The 19,716-nt window shown below is 38.6% G+C and overlaps 1 protein-coding gene across 6 annotated transcripts in view; it reads left to right on the forward strand.

Moving 5' to 3' along the window:
* mapk10 (mitogen-activated protein kinase 10) overlaps positions 1-13,355 on the forward strand; it is a 45,012-nt gene extending 31,657 nt beyond the window's left edge. For 2 of the 6 annotated variants that reach the window (XM_042509123.1, XM_042509125.1), the window contains 6 exons: positions 1,841-2,023; positions 4,679-4,803; positions 5,596-5,622; positions 8,188-8,251; positions 8,410-8,487; positions 13,156-13,355. In XM_042509123.1, the coding sequence (XP_042365057.1) occupies positions 1,841-2,023; positions 4,679-4,803; positions 5,596-5,622; positions 8,188-8,251; positions 8,410-8,487; positions 13,156-13,298 (620 nt within the window). In that variant the 3' untranslated portion in view covers positions 13,299-13,355. Of the gene's footprint in view, positions 1-1,840; positions 2,024-4,678; positions 4,804-5,595; positions 5,623-8,187; positions 8,252-8,409; positions 8,518-13,150 lie in introns of all 6 variants that reach the window. The other 4 variants (XM_042509126.1, XM_042509128.1, XM_042509127.1 and 1 more) reach the window with 4 other exon arrangements.
* Positions 13,356-19,716: the final 6,361 nt, after the last annotated feature.

The raw sequence follows: 19,716 nt of genomic DNA on the forward strand, positions 1-19,716 counted from the left end.
TGGAAGTTGGAGCATCTTTAATTCCAGTAATGTGGTTTATTTCAAAGTGAAATGGAACGTGTGCAATAGAATATTGGTTTAGTTATGAGAGGAATTTAAATCAAATCCTACACATTTGATTGGATCACTTAAAAGTAGGTGTGGCCCAGTGAATGCAGCATGATGTGGAAGCTGTGCACTGTTGCCCCCCACACTAACTTCCCTCATCCACAGTGTTAAGTGGAAGTCAAGGTTGAGATTAATGAATTAGACCCCTAATGTAAACAAAAATTTTGAGTGTTGGTCAGCTAAAGTCAAAACACAACACCTCCTATCAAGATATTGCTCATCTTTCCAACATGCTAGTTAGCTTACCCTGCTACCCTGCATTAAAGATTAATAGTAATATTAAAGAAGCCTAACATCATGTATAGAGACCATAGAGGAAGCAGAGCATTTTATGTATTGGAAACCTGACCTCTTCCCATTGGCTAACTGACCTCCTGACACCTGGTTGATGAATTTAAAAAAAATAATTAAATGAAAAACTATTTAAATACGTTTTCGTGATGTCCCATAAGTTCAAGATGAGTCATTGAAAATATTTTTATGTTATACAGGAAAGGAAAATACACATGCAGCAAGTAATAGAGGAATACAGGCTGAGAACTTTGTTAAGTGATTATTGATAGATGATGGTAATGCACGTGTGTATGTGTGTGCTTGTGCATGTACCTGCGTGTGTGACAACAGTGGACATGTGGTCAATCGGCTGCATCTTTGGAGAGGTGATAAGAGGGACGGTGCTGTTCCCTGGGACTGACCGTATCCTTCTGACTCCCAGCTTCACATGTGAACCTGAAAATCAAAGAAACCTTCAGTATTTTCTTGAGGGAAGTTGCATTCAGGTGATGATGCCTTGAATCAGCTCCAAACAATGGAGCATCATGCTTTTCTGGCACTGACTCACTGTGGAAAAAGAAACACCTCCAGCTGTCTGAGTGGATCCAACATCTTGCTAAAGAGCCATGGATAAGAACCTTAGAGGGTGAAAAAAAAATTGCCTCTCTGAGCACTGGGTGGATCATGGCCAATGTGCAATGGAGACAAAAGGGAGGTGGAAGAGTGTGGCGTTCCAGTAAGATGAAGTAATGGGGATCTCTGGTGGCCCTGGCAGCTAACTGCCTCAACTGGCATCCTCTGTGAGAACACGGGGAGGGGGGCAGTCAGAGTGTGTGTGGGTGTGTGTGGGGGGAGTAACAGAGGAAGTACTTGTTGCCAGCAAGGAGAGAAAACACAAGTAGACACACCCCACAACCACATTTGCACATTTAAAGAAAACCACACAGTACAAGCTCAACACTGTAAAGGAAATATAGTGAGTATTTCATATATATTCATATATTACATATATATGTGTATATATATATCAAGGCGTAAGTGTAATCTCAGTGAATCACTAGAGATGTATTTGAGTTCAGGGAAGCCAATGGCAGTGAAAGCAGTACAAGGGAAGGAATTGGAATGTAATATAAATACTGATTAGTGATTGATATCGATTGATATTGGCTGCATATTGAGGCCCATAAATTTCAGAATGGTGTTTTCACTTTATGAGACACATCTTTACCTTTTGTCATCACTGATGTTTCTTTCAGAGTTGGATGATCTGTTATGAGTTAAGAAATACTTTTTTGTTTGTTTCTTTGCTGATGATACTCTATTTTATTTCGTTTAACAACCTTGATTATCATAACGATGTGTCCAACCTTTTACTAGTAAATAACGATGAACATATTTTACTTGCCCTGCATACTGCTGCATACTCCACGTGTGTTTCCCTTAATCCTGACCACGCCAGACATCGACCAGTGGAACAAAGTGATCGAGCAGCTGGGCACGCCCTCACCAGAGTTCATGAAGAAGCTTCAGCCCACGGTGAGGAACTACGTTGAGAACCGGCCAAAGTACGCAGGGCTGACCTTTCCCAAGCTCTTCCCCGACTGCCTTTTCCCTGCTGACTCTGAGCACAACAAACTCAAAGGTGAGAAATCCACTGTGACCAGATTCACATTTCAACTATTAGATGGATTGGCATGGAATCTATAACAGACATCCCTCAGGATAAATCACAGTAACTATGGTTATCCCTTCATATTTGACTTAGTACATTAGGTCATAAGGTCAAACACTTTGGTTTAATAACCAAATACCTGCAAAACTAATAACATCCCATCGGCATCAGCTGTTTGTTCCTAATTAGCAAATGTTAGCATGCCAACACTAAGATAGTTATAATGGTAAACATAATACCTGCTAAATATAATGTTAGCAATTTTCATTATGTGCATGTAAGTTTATAGTGTTAACATTTAGCTCTAAGCAACACCCTGCTTATACAGCCTCACAGAGCAGCTAGTGTGGCTATAGATTCGTATGCTTTTTTAGTTCAAGACTCAACATTAAACATATTTTTAACGGCATTCTGTTTGCCTCTGTGAATTCAATCTATTATTATGCAGAGGGTTAACCAAGACATCATATCTTTCTTCAGCTGAGACGTGCAAACTCTCCCCCGTGCATTTTAAAAACTGGGTACTCCTTCCATTGAGATATAGCGAAATATGCTTTTTCTGTTTCCTCGCTCCAACATCAGAGCTCCTGTCTGGTAAAAATTCTCATGAATCACTTCTGTATGCTGGCTGCTCTCTGCTGGAGTGACAGTGTTAAAGGAGATGCACCTAGAGAGAAGGTGTGGGAGGGTGTTAGACCGGGTTGAAGTGCGGCTGTTTTGTATGTTTTGTACTGTCACAGGTAGGAACTGACGCAGACATCCTTTGGGCTTTGGTGATGTTGAACTATGGGAGGAAGAGACAGACAGACAGACAGTACTGTGGGTTTGAGAGAAGAAAGACAGATAAGGAAAGGTGGAAGGAGAGCGACACAGGAGTCTTTTTACAGATTTACCATCCGTTTGTTATTGATGTGGTGATGCTGTGGCAAAATGCAGCGGGTGCGCCCGGCTCATCTGTCTTCCCCGGTTCGGTGTCTTCAGTCATTTGCCCCTGTAGAGCTATTTATAATGGGGTCAGCATGTGTAGGAGAGGGAAAGTGTGTAGTTTAAGGGTTCTCGATTTCAGATCAGTCCAAGAAAGCCTGCAGGTAGAGAGACTGAGCAACTAAGCGACTGCTGATGCTGATGGCATTTTTGTATGTGGAGTAGGAAGACATTTTTAAAGATATAGTGCCTCCTACATACTGATGCCCTTATAATACTACATAAGACACCAGTGGGAGCAGGTAATATCTTAGATTTCATGCATTGTGTCAGCCTGTAACAAAAATGATTAAGACCATGGATGTATAAAGATAAAGAGAAGTGGATACAGCACTGGAGGCGGGACTGTACATTTCTTTTAAAAGTTGCTCAGTGGTGCATGAAGCCAAAAATCTCTATTTTCGTGTTATAAAAATACCCAGATCTTCTGCATGGTGGGGCCATCGTGGTGGCCGAACAGCTAACTTCTGGTTTAGCCCTCTGCTAACTTTAATGGGGATGAAAAATTTGGCTCTTCTAGGTTTTTAAAAAATGTTATTGGACTGAATGAGCAAATCCTGGTGGTGAAACAAGTCATTTCGCAGGTGTTGTGATGCTCAAAAAAATGTATTTACTGAACTGCAGATGTCTTTTTTGCAAAGTAAGTCTATGGTAATAAGTCTTTTTGAGACCCATGGTATCACACGACAGACCCAGATGTTGTAATAGCATGTTTGGCCACTTTTTAAAATTGGCATCCAAGCCCAGCACTGTTTCTAGGGGCTTGAGCATTTCCATTAATTCAAAATAAATTAGCATTAATTCAAAATAAAATTGAAATAAATAGTAGCAGCAGGACTCTATACAGCAGCAGATTTTCCTATAGGGGACAGACAGCCAGCCACCTCTTTTTTTTATTTTTATAAAAAAATAATTCAAATTAAAAAATGATGATGTGTATAGTGGAGTGGAGTTTATGTGGAGGACATTGGAGTAAGAAAATACAAAAGCCAGTCAGTATGCTGTATCAAAAAATAAAGTTGTAAATTTGCACATATTGTATTCTTTTTAATCTTTTATTTATTAATTGTGTTTTATAGCTGTTGTTTATTTGTCTTGATTTTTCATTAGCTTTTGTTCTAGTTTGTAATAACTGCAGAAAAATATTAAGGATAATATTTTTTGGAGGTGTGGGCTGGGGGCCAGGGCAGCTTCCTTGGGACGCCAAGTATGCTAGATGTGGCCCTGGATACATGCTGTATATGGGACAAGCCAGAATCTTGAATTACATAAAAGAGGCAGAGATATCTCAATGGTTGATAAAGTGTTATCTGTCCTACATACATATTATCACTTTTGCCCACATAATTCATAATAAGTAGTCCAAATACTCTTTTCCAAGGCTCTCACTCTGTAAAAATGGTGCACATATTTACTAATCCACATGTGATTGAGGCTTTGTGAGATTCTGGTTTCCTTTGAAAAGCTGCTGTTGTTTATTATTCCCTTTAATCCCTGACATTTCTGTCTCTCTTCTCTCTCTTCCTCCCTTTCTGCTTTGTTGTGTTCCAGTTTCCTTTTGGCACATTAGTAAGCGCAGAGGAAAATCTTCTTGCCTCATGATGCCAAACAAATGTTTTTGTCTTCCTCTCCAAACCACAGCTAGCCAGGCCAGAGACCTGCTGTCTAAGATGCTGATCATCGACCCCGCTAAACGGATATCGGTGGACGAAGCCTTACAGCACCCCTACATCAACGTGTGGTATGATCCAGCTGAGGTGGAGGCGGTGAGTAGGCCTTTGGCAAAGCTGTATATTGATTACCATCCAAAACTCAATCCTCTCTCCTTTGATTGGTCAGCACTGTTAACTTTATATTTGCCATACAAAAAACAATGATGACTCCCCTCATTTTATTATGATTTACAACGCTAATGGTACATTTTATACGACATCTGTATCAGTGATAATTGCTGCATCAGTGCATTTTTGATTTTTTGGTTCACACCTCATTTTTCATTTTCTCTCACTTATGGTTTTATTCTTTATCCGAACTTTGATAGTTTTTAAGTTCAGTAAAAATAACCCCCAATTTTTACTCCACGGCTGTTCATTTTAGTGCTGCTTTAAAAAAAAATAAAGCGACTTAGTGCATTGTTCTGTTTTGTAGCCTAAGAGTGGTGGTGTTGCTGGTTTATTCGGTGAAGTCTAATTTCTTCATCAGTGCCTCATTAGTATGAGGTGACAGTGAGATTGGGAAAAAGCCATCTGCAGCTCAATAAAGCTCACACAGATACCACTTCTACTTGCAGCAATACACTAATGAGTGCATGACCAGGTGATGAATTTTTAGTGTTTAATGAATATCCCGCTGGTTGTAATGACGCCACACAACACACCTCCATTGTAGTTCATTTTTAGAGGGTTTCATGACTTGTCTACGGTGTCTAGCTGTTGATGGTTTTTGATGATGATTTTGTTGTTAGAGCTGATGTGGTATGTATGATATGGCTGTGAATGGCATTTCAACACGTTTTCTGCTGTTTTCCCTTTCTCTAATGTCATCTCATGCTGATGAAGGCCAGAGATCTCATCCAAATATCCATGGTAAATAACGCCCGCCCTGCATCAAAGAAAAAATGATTCAATGGGTCTTTTGTTTACAAAGAGTGAAGATTATAAGAGACATATTTGGTTCAGACCTGTCAATCTTGATAGCGAGAGTTGGTAACTTTTAAGAAAATAACTGTGCCATATTTGCTAAAACTGTCACTATATTCTGAAAGAAGTACGTGAGACAAAGACTGAAATAATCATGTCCTCTTTTTTCTACTGCTCCTAATGACATTTGCTAGAATCTACCATGTGCCAAGAAAACAACCAATCAGGGCTGAGCCAATCACTGCTCAAAAATTCGGATCAAACTGTCTGACTAGGTAGAACTGATCAGACACTACATCCTATTTCTTACCTTGTGCTTTCAGAAACATATTTTAGTGTACTGTTTAGCTGTAAAATGAAAAAGTGTGTGCCCAAAAGTACAAAGCATCGCCCATCAACTGGACTAATTTTCTCATCTTACAGCTAAACAGTGCACTAAAATATGGTTCTAAAAACATTTACGTGAAGAAAGAGGCAACGCAGTAACAGAATCTTGATTAATATTTGATCAGTGCTGCCTAGTTTGACAGTTACTTCTTTCAGAATATAGTGACAGCTTTAGCATATATGACATAAATTTATTTTCATAAAAGTGACCAACTGAAGCTTTAAAGTAGACATATTTGGTTCAGCATTGTCAAGCAGTTGGTAACCTTTATAAAAATAACTTAGTGCCATATTTGCTGAAACTGTCACTATATTTTGAAAGTAGAACATGAGATAGATAGTCCTTGAAAATACTGCGGCCCTCCTCCTCTTCTTAGTTGCTGATAATAGCATTCGCTAAAAAACGTCCAATCAGAGTCGAGGAGCAGCTGTCAATCATGTCAGTTATGTTACTGCATTGCCTATTTCATGCCTTTTCAGAGACATATTTCAGTAGCTACAGTCCACTGAAGTACCAAGCAGCTGGCCTGACCTAAGTATTTTCTAATTTTACATCTAAACAGTGCACTAAAATATGTTCCTCAAAACTTTTAAAGTGAGAAATAGACAATGCAGTAACAGAACCTCGATTCATATTTGATCAGTGCTGCAAAGTTTGAAAGTTTGACTGCAGTTCATGCAATTATTGGCATGATTGACAGGTGCGTTAGAGACTCCTCTACTCTGATTGGTTGATTTTGTCTATATGCAGTAAGGCCATTAGAAATGCTACAAGGCAACAGAGTAGGCAGGGAAGTATGATTCTTTATCTTCAAAGATTATCTGTCTCATTAGTGCTGTGTGAATATAATGACAGTATCAGAAAAATATGAAAAAAGTTATCTTTTTTACAAGTTACCAACAGCATCTTTAATAATAATAAAAACAATCATAATATACGTGTAGAATAGAATACTTTCAGCATATTTTGATAAATCCCTGTATGAGGAAAAACCTCTCCTCTCTGACTTGCTGTAGCTGCTGAATGCAGACATGTAACTGTCCCTCCAAGGTCACATCAGAGAGGTTTATGAGTGGTCCTGTCACCTACAGTGAGATTATGGTGTCAGAGTCTGGGGCAGGATCAGAAGGGTTGACTGGGTGCCAGACAGCATATTTGTGTCCTGTTAGATAAAATGACAGTCCTATGGCAGAAGGACATCACGGCTGGACAACCAACCCACCAGATTTGTTCTTATCTCACTGTCTGTCAGTTGTTTTTGTAATATTTTGATATATGTGTGTGAGGACAATGTATTGACATCCAAATTATGTAAATAAGTCACCATTTTATGTAGTTAAGGCTAAAGTAAGCACGGACTGTTTATTTTTCTTCATTGTTTTTCTCATAATTCACATATGCCTACTATGTGCCCCATCATGTCTTTGTGTTCATACAGTGCAAGTTAAAGTGTCAAATTAATCAATAGTCAGATGCATTTCTCATATTCAGATATTTTTTCATCCCCATATTTGTATTTATTTGTCAACTATTTCATGTTGCTGTATTTGATGCATCATTTTGTAAACTTACCAAAGGGACTGTTTCTTGTTTATGAGAGGGGAGGGGGTGGTGCAAAACAGGGGAGGCACTTCAAATATCTTTTTAAGCGCTGTTTTTTTTTTTTTTTAATTTGCTTAGGGGAGGGAGATTCAGCTTGAAATTGTTGTACTTTGTATTTATTTTAAATACTGTTAGAACTCCAAAATCAGCAAGTAGACATTTTTTGCTTCAAAAATTTCCAAAATCACAGCATTTATCATAGCCAGAAACTGTGAAATATGGTTATTTATGGTGGAAGGAGTCACTCAGGAAGGCTCAAAGAAGAATATTTGTAGCTTTGAGGAGGGTCATAATATTTAAAAAAAAAAAACAACAACAACAAGAAAACGATGTCACACCCTTGCCACCCTCCTGCTCTGACAAATACAGAACAGTCCCTAAGACTTTTGTATGACTTGTATCGATATAATTTCGTTTGGACTATCCAGTGATATTAGCCATATTAATATAATGTTAATGAATCTTGTTGGCTGGTTTGATAACTAAACTATCACTAAAATTTTGTACTCTCTCCCATTTAGCCTCCACCTCAGATCTACGACAAGCAGCTGGACGAAAGAGAACACTCCATTGATGAATGGAAAGGTGAGAATTATTGATTCAAACCAAAAACAAATAATGAGTGTTGACAGGAAATCACCAAATGTTATTGTAACAAAAGGGCCTGTATACAGTATATGGATGTATTTTTTACCACTTTTAATGTTTTAATGACTTTCTCTCCCAACTTTGCTCCTTGGCAGAACTAATTTACAAAGAGGTGATGAACTTTGAGGAGAGAACGAAGAATGGCGTTGTGAAGGGACAGCCTTCACCTTCAGGTACTCTCAGTGCATAACCCTAATCGCTCTGTAAGTGAATTTACTATAACCTTACTGGAGTTTACTTGTAACTAGAGAAACCCATCGTGTTGTTGACCATGTGTCCCTGTCTTTTGCATCTCCCGTTTTTAAACTTAAATGTTGTTTAGTGTTTGTGCCTGGTGTATAGAAATTGATGGACACTTAATCAGTAATTGCTAAGATTGCCTTTCTATGTATTTAACAGCAGATGTTGTGTGCACTTAAAGAGGTGTGTATGTGTATATGTATAACATGTCATGACTTGAGGTTTGGGTCCTTTTGAGGTCCATCACAGGACATTTCTGTCCTCAGCCGCAGCTGACATTTTAAACACTTCCATTGTCTGTAAAGGACATCCAAGCAGAGCGAGTGCTGCTCTCATAGTTTGCCACAGAGAGGCAGTATGGAGTCATGTTAGCACATAGACCAGGCCACCCACGCTTCACTATGAAAATAGCATAAATGCAGCCATTAAAAAACAAATGAAAAACAAAACAAAGAGATCTATTTTGAAGATAAAAAAATACAAACTAAAGCTAGCATCTGCTGACTAGGAGCACTAACTGCCACATGTGATTGAAAAGGGAAACCGTCTCTCATATACCCTCATTATAGGGAAACCCATGAATAGAAACCCTTTTCGTATAGAAAGTTTACACTGTAAGCCTTCTGCCTTGAGTATTTGAGACAACTTTTAGTTTAAACTGTGCATAAGCAGTGTGTCTGCTTGCATGTCTTTAGGCTGAAATATGACAAATGAAAGATGACACTTTAAACATTGTAGTAGTCAAGGGGGTAAGGAGCAGGTGGTCCAAAATGCAAGAGAATGTAGGTAACAGGAATTCAAAAAGCTGACCCTTAATTTCAGGAAAACAGCAATTAAACATGACTAAACTAAATTAATACTCCAACCAGGACATAAATTCAAACTAGTCTGACGAAGGGACAGAGAGCAGGTGAGGAAAAAGTGTGGCGAAGCTCAGGTGAGGGGAATAAGGCAGAATAACGGCAGGGAGCTGATTGGCTGAGAGGGACAAAGGAGGCTGATGCAGGACAGGTGTGTAGATGGGCTTATGAGGGAAAGCAGCACAGACACACAGGAGGGAGAGAACACAGTCATCTTAATAATAAACCCAACAAGTAAATACAGACAACAACCTAAATGAGTCTTATACAGACATGCAGTCCAGTCCTCCCAAAAGTCTGAAGCATCACGACACAGCAGACTGACTTACATGTTTCTTATTCTTGATGCAATTTGCCAATTTGTTTTGGTTTTTGTAAATAAAGGAACAAATCACCCCAAATCAAAAACACATATTTTTCTCCTACCTTTGGTGCTCTTAGAGATGTCTCCCTTCTCTCCAATATAACGGAACTAGATGAAACTCTGCTAGTGGTGCTCAGAACACCAAAAATATATTAATATTTAAATTTAACAGCAATGTCATAACCTGGTTACTCAAGATAATCCACAGACCTTTTGTGAGCAGTTTCATGTAGGGACTATTTTCTTTCTACCTACCTCCACCCACTGACCGTATCACTGCGCAGAAGGAAGTGGTGATTCGGTGACACAGTTTAAAGAAAATAGGTCTGTTGATTATCTTGAGTAACCAGGTCATGATTTCTCTGAAGAGACGTTGCTGTTGAGTTTTTCAAATGTTTTTTTTATTTTTTGGTGCTTTGAGCAACACAAGCTGAGAGACATCTTGATACATTATACTGGAGAGTAGGCAGACTATCTATGGCTGATATCTCACTTGGCTATTCACACCAAAACAATCCGGATTTTTGGGGCAAACTGTTCCTTTAAGCAGAGGGGCTGCCCTCGTGTCTGATGCCAAGCACAGTGCAGTGCAGGAACTGCAGACGGCTGTGTTTTACTGCAGCAGTAAAAGAGAAGAGCTTAGCAAACATATATTGCCTCAGTCCATCTTTTTGTGTCACTATGTGTGCGAGATGGAGATTTTAAGAGATTTCTTTAATGCTGTATTATGATTTGTGGAGATGGCACCGTACCACAGTTTCTGTTTTCTGTACCAAATTCTATATTAACAATATCATTAACACATTAAGTATCACTTCAAAAAGTGCAAACTGAAAGAGGAGGTCACTGAGTGCAGAGGCTGGCTGTACGCTACAAGATTAAGAAATGATTTAGACTGTATTAACAGTGCCAAGACGGCACACAAGAGTTATAATCTCACATCACAACTTCGGCCAGCATTTCTCCCAAGATTAGTCTCCATTAATTTATGATTTAAAAGATAATTAATGGTTCATTTTCATAATCTGTCTCACTACTATGAGTTTGGTTTATGTTCAAGTCATCTTTCAAGATTTCAACTTATGCTGCGGCCGCACGGTGACTTTTAACAGATATTTCTGATGTATTTACTGTAAGTAAATTTGCAAGTGAAGTGACTGCTGGAATTAATGCCAGTCATTAATCCTGCTTTGTTCTCGGTTTTATTTTGGGTCAGCTGAAGTGCCCACCAGTCTCCATTAAGCAATTACCTCCCACAGGGAACAGACACAAACAGCAGATTTACAGTTTGCCGGCTCTGTACGTGTCTTCTGTGGAGGTTAGGGGACCTGTATGCTTGAAAGTAAAAGCTGTTGTTTGAGCAATTTCTTAATATTGGCAATACTCATATATTCTCGTGCTTTTTAATCAGGCTTTTGACTCACACGGTAAAAGCAGGCTGCCCATTTTTATATCGATTTGTCCATAAACTTATCAAAGGCAGCAGAATCCACTCACTGAGGATTTAATGAAAGTGCTGTACAAACTGCTCGACTTCTTTTTGAAAGAGGTGATTAACTTAGGTGTTATCTGCTATTCCAAGGTTTTCTTTGAATCCATGCAACATTGAAAAAATGTTTTAACCATAGACTGTATATAAAGACGGAGTGAAGCCAAAACATCTGGATCGCCCCCTGGTGGCTGGCCACCCCCTTCATGTCAGCAGATGAGACAAAAACAACGAATCAAATGCATTTTTCCTAAAGATTGTAGGTAGTTCTTATCATGCTGGTGTTTGTTTAATTGTTTATTTTTCTGATAATTTGGTTAGAAATAATTATTGAATACTCAATAATAATAATCAATGGCGCTGTTTATGAATTGTTGTACAGGTGTATGGACAGAAATTAAATAAGACACAGATCGCTACTGAGCAGACTCTGACTCCAAATGGCGTCTCTAGCGAAAGATGGCAGCTGCCGTATCCGGGATAACTTGATACTTTTTGTGCAGTAAGAGAGAGTGCAGACATGATGTCCATCTTTATGTACAGTTTGTGGTTTTGACCTACAATCCTTCAATAATATTCAAATATTTAAATGTATCTTTTTAATTCTGGACATCAAATAGACCATCAGGTCCAGAGAGAGTCTGTTTATGCAAGAGAATAATCAAACAGGGATATCCAAGCTCTTTAATGAAGTGTTAATCTCATTACTAATGACTAAATAAGCAGCTAAGTAGACTGAATTAAGAGTTCTTTAATGAAATCTCAAAAACGTTTACCGCAGGCTGCTTCCACCTTTGACTTCTTAACAAGATCGATAAGAGAAAATGGATTGTAATTTAAAAATGGGTGAATGCTGGAGCCAAAAAAAAGTTTTTAAAAAAAAGTTTTAAAAAAGCACCATTAAAGATTGCTTACCATGAGGCCCAGCTCAACGCATTCCCCAGAAAAAATGTTGGCATTGAACGTTTATGCAAACCAAAGTCACATTTATACATTATTACATAGCACAAACATTCAAATTTTAGGTTTAAGCAATGCTTAACCACTTGGTTATTGTCAAAAGATCATGTTTTGGCTTAAAATACCCTGTTTGAGGGGCACAATCCAGGCATGAAAAACAGCAATGTTTTGGGAAACAACCAACCCTTTTTCAGGCAACTTTCCTGGGAGGAAAAGCAGCAAATATTTTGTTACAAAGCAGCCACTTTTCAAGCCTGACAAGCTGCTGGGAACACAGCAAAGACTCCATAAATCACAACCAGTTTTGTTGTTGGTCTCAAACAGTGGTCTGCAGCTAAGGGGGCGTCACACCTAGGTGACAAACCATCTCCCTACACCTCCTGAAGTCAGCTCATATACTACACTTACGATATTAAATGTGCAAGTGTTATGTATTTGTGGTTTGCAGAAATGTTCAATGTGAACATTTTCTTCCTGCGACCGGGCTGCCCATAAATCATATAAACTGTCACACCATCAGATGTTTATGGCATCAGAGCAAAATAAAATCCTAGCCATGTCTGGGTATTGTATACTAAAATGAATAACTATCAATTAGCCGCTTGCTGACATGAATTACAAGCCCGCTGGTTTGCTGAAACACTGCAGCCTCTGACGATCTTTCCTGTGAAATCCATTGGACCCAAAACCTTCCTTACTCGTGTATCATATAGACACACTGTGATTGTGGTGCCCCATAGGTGTTGTTGTTGTTGTTGTTGTTGTTGTTGTTGTTGTTGACGTCTTGATCTCACTGAACAAATTTCAGCTACAGCATTCCTCTGTGTGCACTGAACAAGTCTCTCCTGCGGTTTTATTTTCTGCTACCATCTTAGCCAGGACTCTTTTACGTTGTAACCCCCTGCTGCTGTTGATTCCCTTAGCACAGGTGCAGCCGTGAACAGCAGCGAGAGCCTCCCTCCCTCCTCCTCCATAAACGACATCTCCTCCATGTCCACCGACCAGACCCTGGCCTCAGACACTGACAGCAGCCTGGAGACCTCTGCAGGACCCCTGGGGTGTTGCAGGTGACTAGCCGCCTGCCTGCGCAACCCCATGTTCTTCCGAAGGTGAAGAACCGAAATGACCGACTGAAAATGCAAAAAAAAAAATATATATATAGATAAATAAAAAAAAGAGTAAAGATCAAAATTAATATATTAAGAACAAAAAGATGAGTTGTGGAAACACAGAATCTGAAATGATGAAATCTAAAGCCTGTGCATTGTCATTCAAAAACAGCAGTGGTATTTAAACTGAAGTAAATGAGATATATGTTAATGATCCTCTAGTTGCTTTGCTTATATTACCCCACATATCTTGTATATGGCATCCAAACAAAATGACCAAATGCTTCGACTTGCATCTCCTGTAAAAGTGCATACTGGCTGGCTGCTGGTCTCCCAATTCCTTACAAAAGCATTTATGCTCCAATCATTGTGGCAAGGTGGGCTGCCATTTTGCTCATCACTACTGTACAATACATTCTCCTTCCCTCCCTTTCCCCATCCAACCCTTATGTAACGACACTGCTGTATTTTGACCTCTAGGCTCTCCCTTCGACGCCCTCATCCCCACCCGACACAATCCCCAATGTAAGGTTGCCTGATTTGTGTGTTTTTATGTGGTTATTCTGCAGGGATACGTAGTCGCTCTCACGCAGAGGGCCGCTCCCTGCACTACCTGTAAATACTGTAATTCTGTACAGCTGAAGGGCACACAGAGTGGGACTGATGGCCAGTACACTGGGAGTTTTTTTTTCTGACTAGCGCACCTTGCCACATCACCGCTTTCCACCTCAGTTGCCCCCTGCCTATTGCTGTAGTCCTGCATGATTAGATTTAAAACAATGCTAATCTCACTGTATGCTAAAATGAGTCTGTATAGAGACTTTTGTTTATATACGATGTAAACTAACTCCAGACATGGGGGGTCTGGGCACAGGATAGGATGACTGTGTGTGTGTGTGTGTGTTTGTGTGTGTGTGTGCGTGCGTGCGTGCATGTGTGCGTGTGTGTTAACCACAGGCAAGCCATTAAGACATTAGTAAATGTCAGGGCTGAGTTCGGGACTTAAAGGGTCAGTACACTCTGAGATAAATTATTTTGATTGTGCTCAGACTTCATAAGATTACCTTTAAGGGGTTTTTAAAAAGTCTGATTTGTGTGTAATGTCCCTTTTATTTCTCTTGGCAGTGTATGATCGGTCCCTCCACCACCCCACGGGCTGGCCGACAGCCCTGCATGTCATTGTGTACCATTAACCCCTCATAGGCACAGGAGGTTGGTCTGTTTCACTGTGGTGTTGCCACAAGGAGACTATTTCTTATTTATTTGACTGTCTGAAACATAGAGGGTGCACGGAAAGGGATACAAATGATGCAGTAGGTAGTGTAAAGGCGGGCGATGAGTGTTAACCTCGTAGCAATGTATCGTTTTATTGTTAACTCATGGAAATCATTTCACGACACACCAGACAAAAACGCCATGTTTTTGTCAATGAGAAACGGAACTGGATAGAGGCTACCCAACAGATACACTGACGACGTTATTTCTTAGCTGAAATATTATCTACTGATTTATTTATTTTGATAGATGGAACCTGAATATGGCAAGTGCCTTTTGGAATGAAGCATTGCAAGTGCAGAAATTAGATTATTTTTGGTATTTTTTCCTCTGCTTCTTCTTTTTCTGCCTTAAAACAAATCCCCAAAACACCAACGCTGGTGGAAACATTTACGGGAAATAAAAAAACAAAGATTGGCCAGGTATTGGCATTTTAACTTTAGGTTTTAGCCAGTGACAGAGACATTTTGTGGTGTAAAGTCAAAATGCTTTGTTCAGATTTATGGCTTAAGACATACTAGTTTTTACACATTTCTGCCATTTTTCATATTGATTTCTCCTTCAAACTGAATCTCCACAGTGTGACCAGATTTTCTCAAACTGGGGCACTAACACTTGCATGCATTGTTCAAACTGAACTTTGCAAAGGCTTGGCAGCTGTAGTGCACTCTGTCTCTCACTCCGCCGTCCAGTTACAACCTGCCACTGTCGGCCATATCTAACCTTTGATATTTCACACAGAGTCGAGGCCATTTGATGTCCATCCTGTCCAAAACATGGTCAATTATCACTGCTCACAACAACGTTTTTAGCTACAGTTGTAAATATGCATTGACAGTTGCAATAAGGTGTTACTACCACTGTCTTTCATGCTTTACAGTAAAATACACTCCAACTAGAAGCAGTTGATCTACAGTATACATTGTTTTATCTGTGTGTGTGTTATTTATCCGTAGTTAAGTAATTCTCGTTATCTTGGTTTCCACTGACATATTCCATGTTCTCATGCAGGCTGTGTGGGTTTATGGGCAACGAACCATTAACAGATGCTGGGTTCAGTAATCACATTTTACAAGCAAAGAATAATTTCTGTTCAAATAATTCTGAGAGAAAGATGTGCAAAAAAAAAAAAGAAAGCTGTGTTTGCGTGAACAAAACAAACGGATCATTTCCTACTTTATGCAGAGTTTGCATAATAAATTGCATTACCTGTCATTACTTGACAATCAGGTACAACGATAACACTTTCAGACACAGAATGCTTACGTTGTCTCTTAAAGGGGACCTATTATGCTTTTCCTGATTTTCTGTCATATATATAATGTAACAGTGTCGGATGTTCATAATTATCAGACAAATAGACAAATGTCTGTATGTAAGTGTTTTCTACTGTCGAGCAAGCTGATGTCAGCTCGTGAAGGATTTCATTTTATGGTTATCTGCTCCAGGCATGCTACTGCTACACTGCTACATATAGCTATACGCTAACGTCAGGGAAACGTTTGATCTTGGTTGCTGATGTTGTCAATTTTTCCATCACTCCTGTTCCTGCTAGAACATGTCAGGCTGTGAAGACTTTGGTTTAGAAGGTTTTATCATTGATTTTTCATGGTAAAAAGTGCAGCTACACTTCGTTACAGTAATTCCCCGTCTGCAGGTACACTGCTACATGTAGCTACATGCTAACATCAGGGAAACCAGTAGTCTTTGTTGAAGATGTTCATTTCTACCCGATTTCAGATTACATTCCTGCTAGAACATGTCTGGTGGTGTTTAGAAGATTTTAATGGTGATTTTTCACAGTAGAAAGTGCAGCTATACTCGATTACAGTCATTCCTAGTCTGAAAGTTCTTGGCTACATGTAGCTACATGCCAACATCAGGGAAACCAGTAATCTTTGTTGCCAATGTTAATTTCTTGCGGATTTTGGATGACACAGTGCAGAGACACCAAGATGTGGAGGACCCAGAGACCCTGACCAATCAGAGTAGACTTGATTTTCTTGGGAGGGGATCTTAAAAAGACAACTAACTAAACTAAAAAGACAGGCACTAAAAGGGAGTTTCAGACTGAGGATGAATACAGGTGTTCCAGGAAAATCAAGTTGTTTTTTTTTCACCATGAAAGAATGTAAACATGTTCTAGTAGAAACCCAAAATATATTTTTGAACCTGAAAATGAGCATTATATGTCCCCTTTAATGAAACAAACAGGGACATCTGTGTTTGTCTCTAGCATGTCAAAACACTGTTAACAACACTACTAATGGAACTTGCATGACTCATATCTCTTCAAGTTTAGAACAAAGGTCCGACGCCAGTCGTGACATTGTCGAGACATCCTCGAGATGGCACCACTTAGGTGGACATTTTACCATATTTTGTTTCTTAACATGTCATTTGACAGTCTAACTGTGTCTCTTCACTCTCCGGTTCAGCTGCACAGTGGTTTACATTCTGCATGGAGTCTACCTAAAGCACCCGTCACTGTACATAAAACATCCTACACAAAACTATATACATAACTTCTAATAGCTACTTTGTTAACACTCTATCTGCCTGTGTCTTGTGTACAGTGAAGCACACACAGACTTGCAGTACCTTCACAGAGCTAAGAGGGTAACTGAGGGAGGCGTCTCCAGAATAAGCTACGGCTAGCTTGGCTTTCTGTTCAGGGTCTGGCCAGGGCAATCTTTCAAAAACAGGGTGCAACTTTGAACTTTTTTTTGTGTTTTGAAAAATGTTCTGATGAATCTCTCGTGAAAAGGGGTCTAAGTGTTTCAGGACGACTCCTACAACCACAAATACTCACAATACTGTTGCAGTTATAACTACAGGGCATTTTTAACCATCTGAACTACATTCTTCTTTTCGAGTCTTTTTCTTTCTTTCTCTGAATGTGATCTTTTTATAAAAACATCCCTCCAGACAATTCTGTTGTAATAATAATAAAAAAAAAAACAAAACGGTGCTTTTAGTCCCATTTAATGCACCTGAAAGATGATTCTAACCGCTGGGTTGTCAGCACTGAATGTAGAAATGAATTGTTTCACTCACGTCATTGCTGCTCAGCTTTGTCATCAGTGTGTGTGTGTGTGTGTGTGTGTGTGATCTCAAATTGACCAGCATTCAACACAAACTGTCTGTAAATTGAATTGGAAGATGTGATCTGGCAATCTGAACACATTCTTAAAGAGTTTTTTCACATTTTTGTTTCTTGGTTTTGTAGGATCGCTTTTAAGAATGTAGATGGAGAGTGGGTATGGTCATGTGTTTGGAGGTGGTCCATGTGAGTTTTCACATTCAGTCACATAAACTTTAGGATTAGAAATGTGTCCATGCTCCTAATTTTTTGTCACAAGGGATTTATAATCTTGTGGATTCAGGATTTAGCCAAATTCATGTTTGTTAGCCATTTAATTGTAACTTAAAGGTGGCTGATTTCATTCAGCCATAATATTTTTGCCAATCACAAGTTAGGATACATCTTGTACTCAGCTGTGCCAACATAAAATCTTTGGACTCAGTACTTGTGACCCCCAGCTTTTAACCTCTTTCTTTCATGGCATATTGTAAATAACAACAATCCAATAATGCAATAAACACGTTATTGCACTCAGACAGGGAGGCAAGCTACTGCGACGGCCAGGTGATGCTAAAATCTTTAAAAAGAGTCTTTAAAAATTTGGACTGAAATGTGGAACTCTACAATGATGAAACCCTGTATAGCTCATCTGAATCAGGTGATGTTGTTCTTCAATTCTTTTTACAATTTCCTTCTCTCTTGTTTCTTTTACTCCGTGCTGTTTTATTGAATCATTCTTTTGACATTGTCAGGTTGAAAAAAAAGAAAAAAAAAAGAGAAATTGTATCTGTTTCACGCTGATCTCAAAGCTTCAGGCTATAGCGTTTCAAATAAAGTCAAAACAAATGCAAAAGAAAAAGAAAAAAAATACTGAAAGCTGTTACTGTAAACACAACATTTTAAAGGAACTGTGTATGTAAAAATAGTATATGTATGTGATTGAAAATAAACAAAATCTTTGATCTTGGACAGGGGTGTACTCTTTTCTTCTTTACGTGAAGTGACTATGGTTGATTTCTTCGTGCCTATGTTTGTTTCTGGTCTTCTCCTCCATAACAACCATCTGTCCAAACTGTCACAGTGACATTGAGTCCCACCTACACAGATTCCAGTCATTGCACCTGCTTAACTCACAATTTAAAGGCTGTCATCCATCAGCAAGTACTAAAGCAGAGTCATTTAAAATAGGAAAAATGCTTTATGGTGGTGCAGCATGAAAGTTACTTGCCATGACTTTTCCTGCTTTTGTGCAATGTTCGTATTTGACGTGGGGAATATAGGGATGTCAACTATGAAATAATGTAAATTTATCAAGAAAAAATAATTCATATCTTTTTTTAATTAAAGGTAGTAATTCAACTGTGACAAAAACTGTTCTACAAGTAGGAAATCCTACATTTAACACTTAAGTAAAGGTACATGAGTATCAGTATTAAAGTGCTAATTTGAATTTGAACTTTATTTATTTTGTATATTTAAAAAAAAGAATGAAATAGAATAAGGATATAATATAGTTATACAAAAACATAAAAACATATCTGAAAAGGAGTGGGAGGAAGTAAAAACTCATTAAATCCCACCCCTCCTCTATCAGTTATTGAAAAAATGCTAAAATGCTTTGCTTCCATTTTTTACAAAAATAAGTTTCTATGTAATATTCTATGTGCAACATGTTTACATTGTTATTTAGAAAAAGGACAAAAAATGCAGAAAATAGAGAAAAAAGATAATAATAATAATACTAATAATAATACCCCCCGTTTTGCCCATGTATCTACAAAAAATCATATCTTAATAAACTTTTTAAAAACTGTTTCATGTTTGAGCATTGCTTTAACTCTGTTTTTAATCTATTCCATAATTTAACACCACAAATTGAAATACAAAAACTTTGTATACTGCTGGGTAGATGAATCCATAACAATAAATCATAATGTATTAGTTGATTCATATTTTGAATAAATAATCTGAATCTGCAAAGTAGCTAAAGCTTCAAAATAAATGTGGGGTGGTAAAAGGT

Source organism: Plectropomus leopardus, chromosome 20, assembly GCF_008729295.1.
Source record: "Plectropomus leopardus isolate mb chromosome 20, YSFRI_Pleo_2.0, whole genome shotgun sequence".
In the NCBI taxonomy this organism is placed as follows: domain Eukaryota; kingdom Metazoa; phylum Chordata; class Actinopteri; order Perciformes; family Serranidae; genus Plectropomus; species Plectropomus leopardus.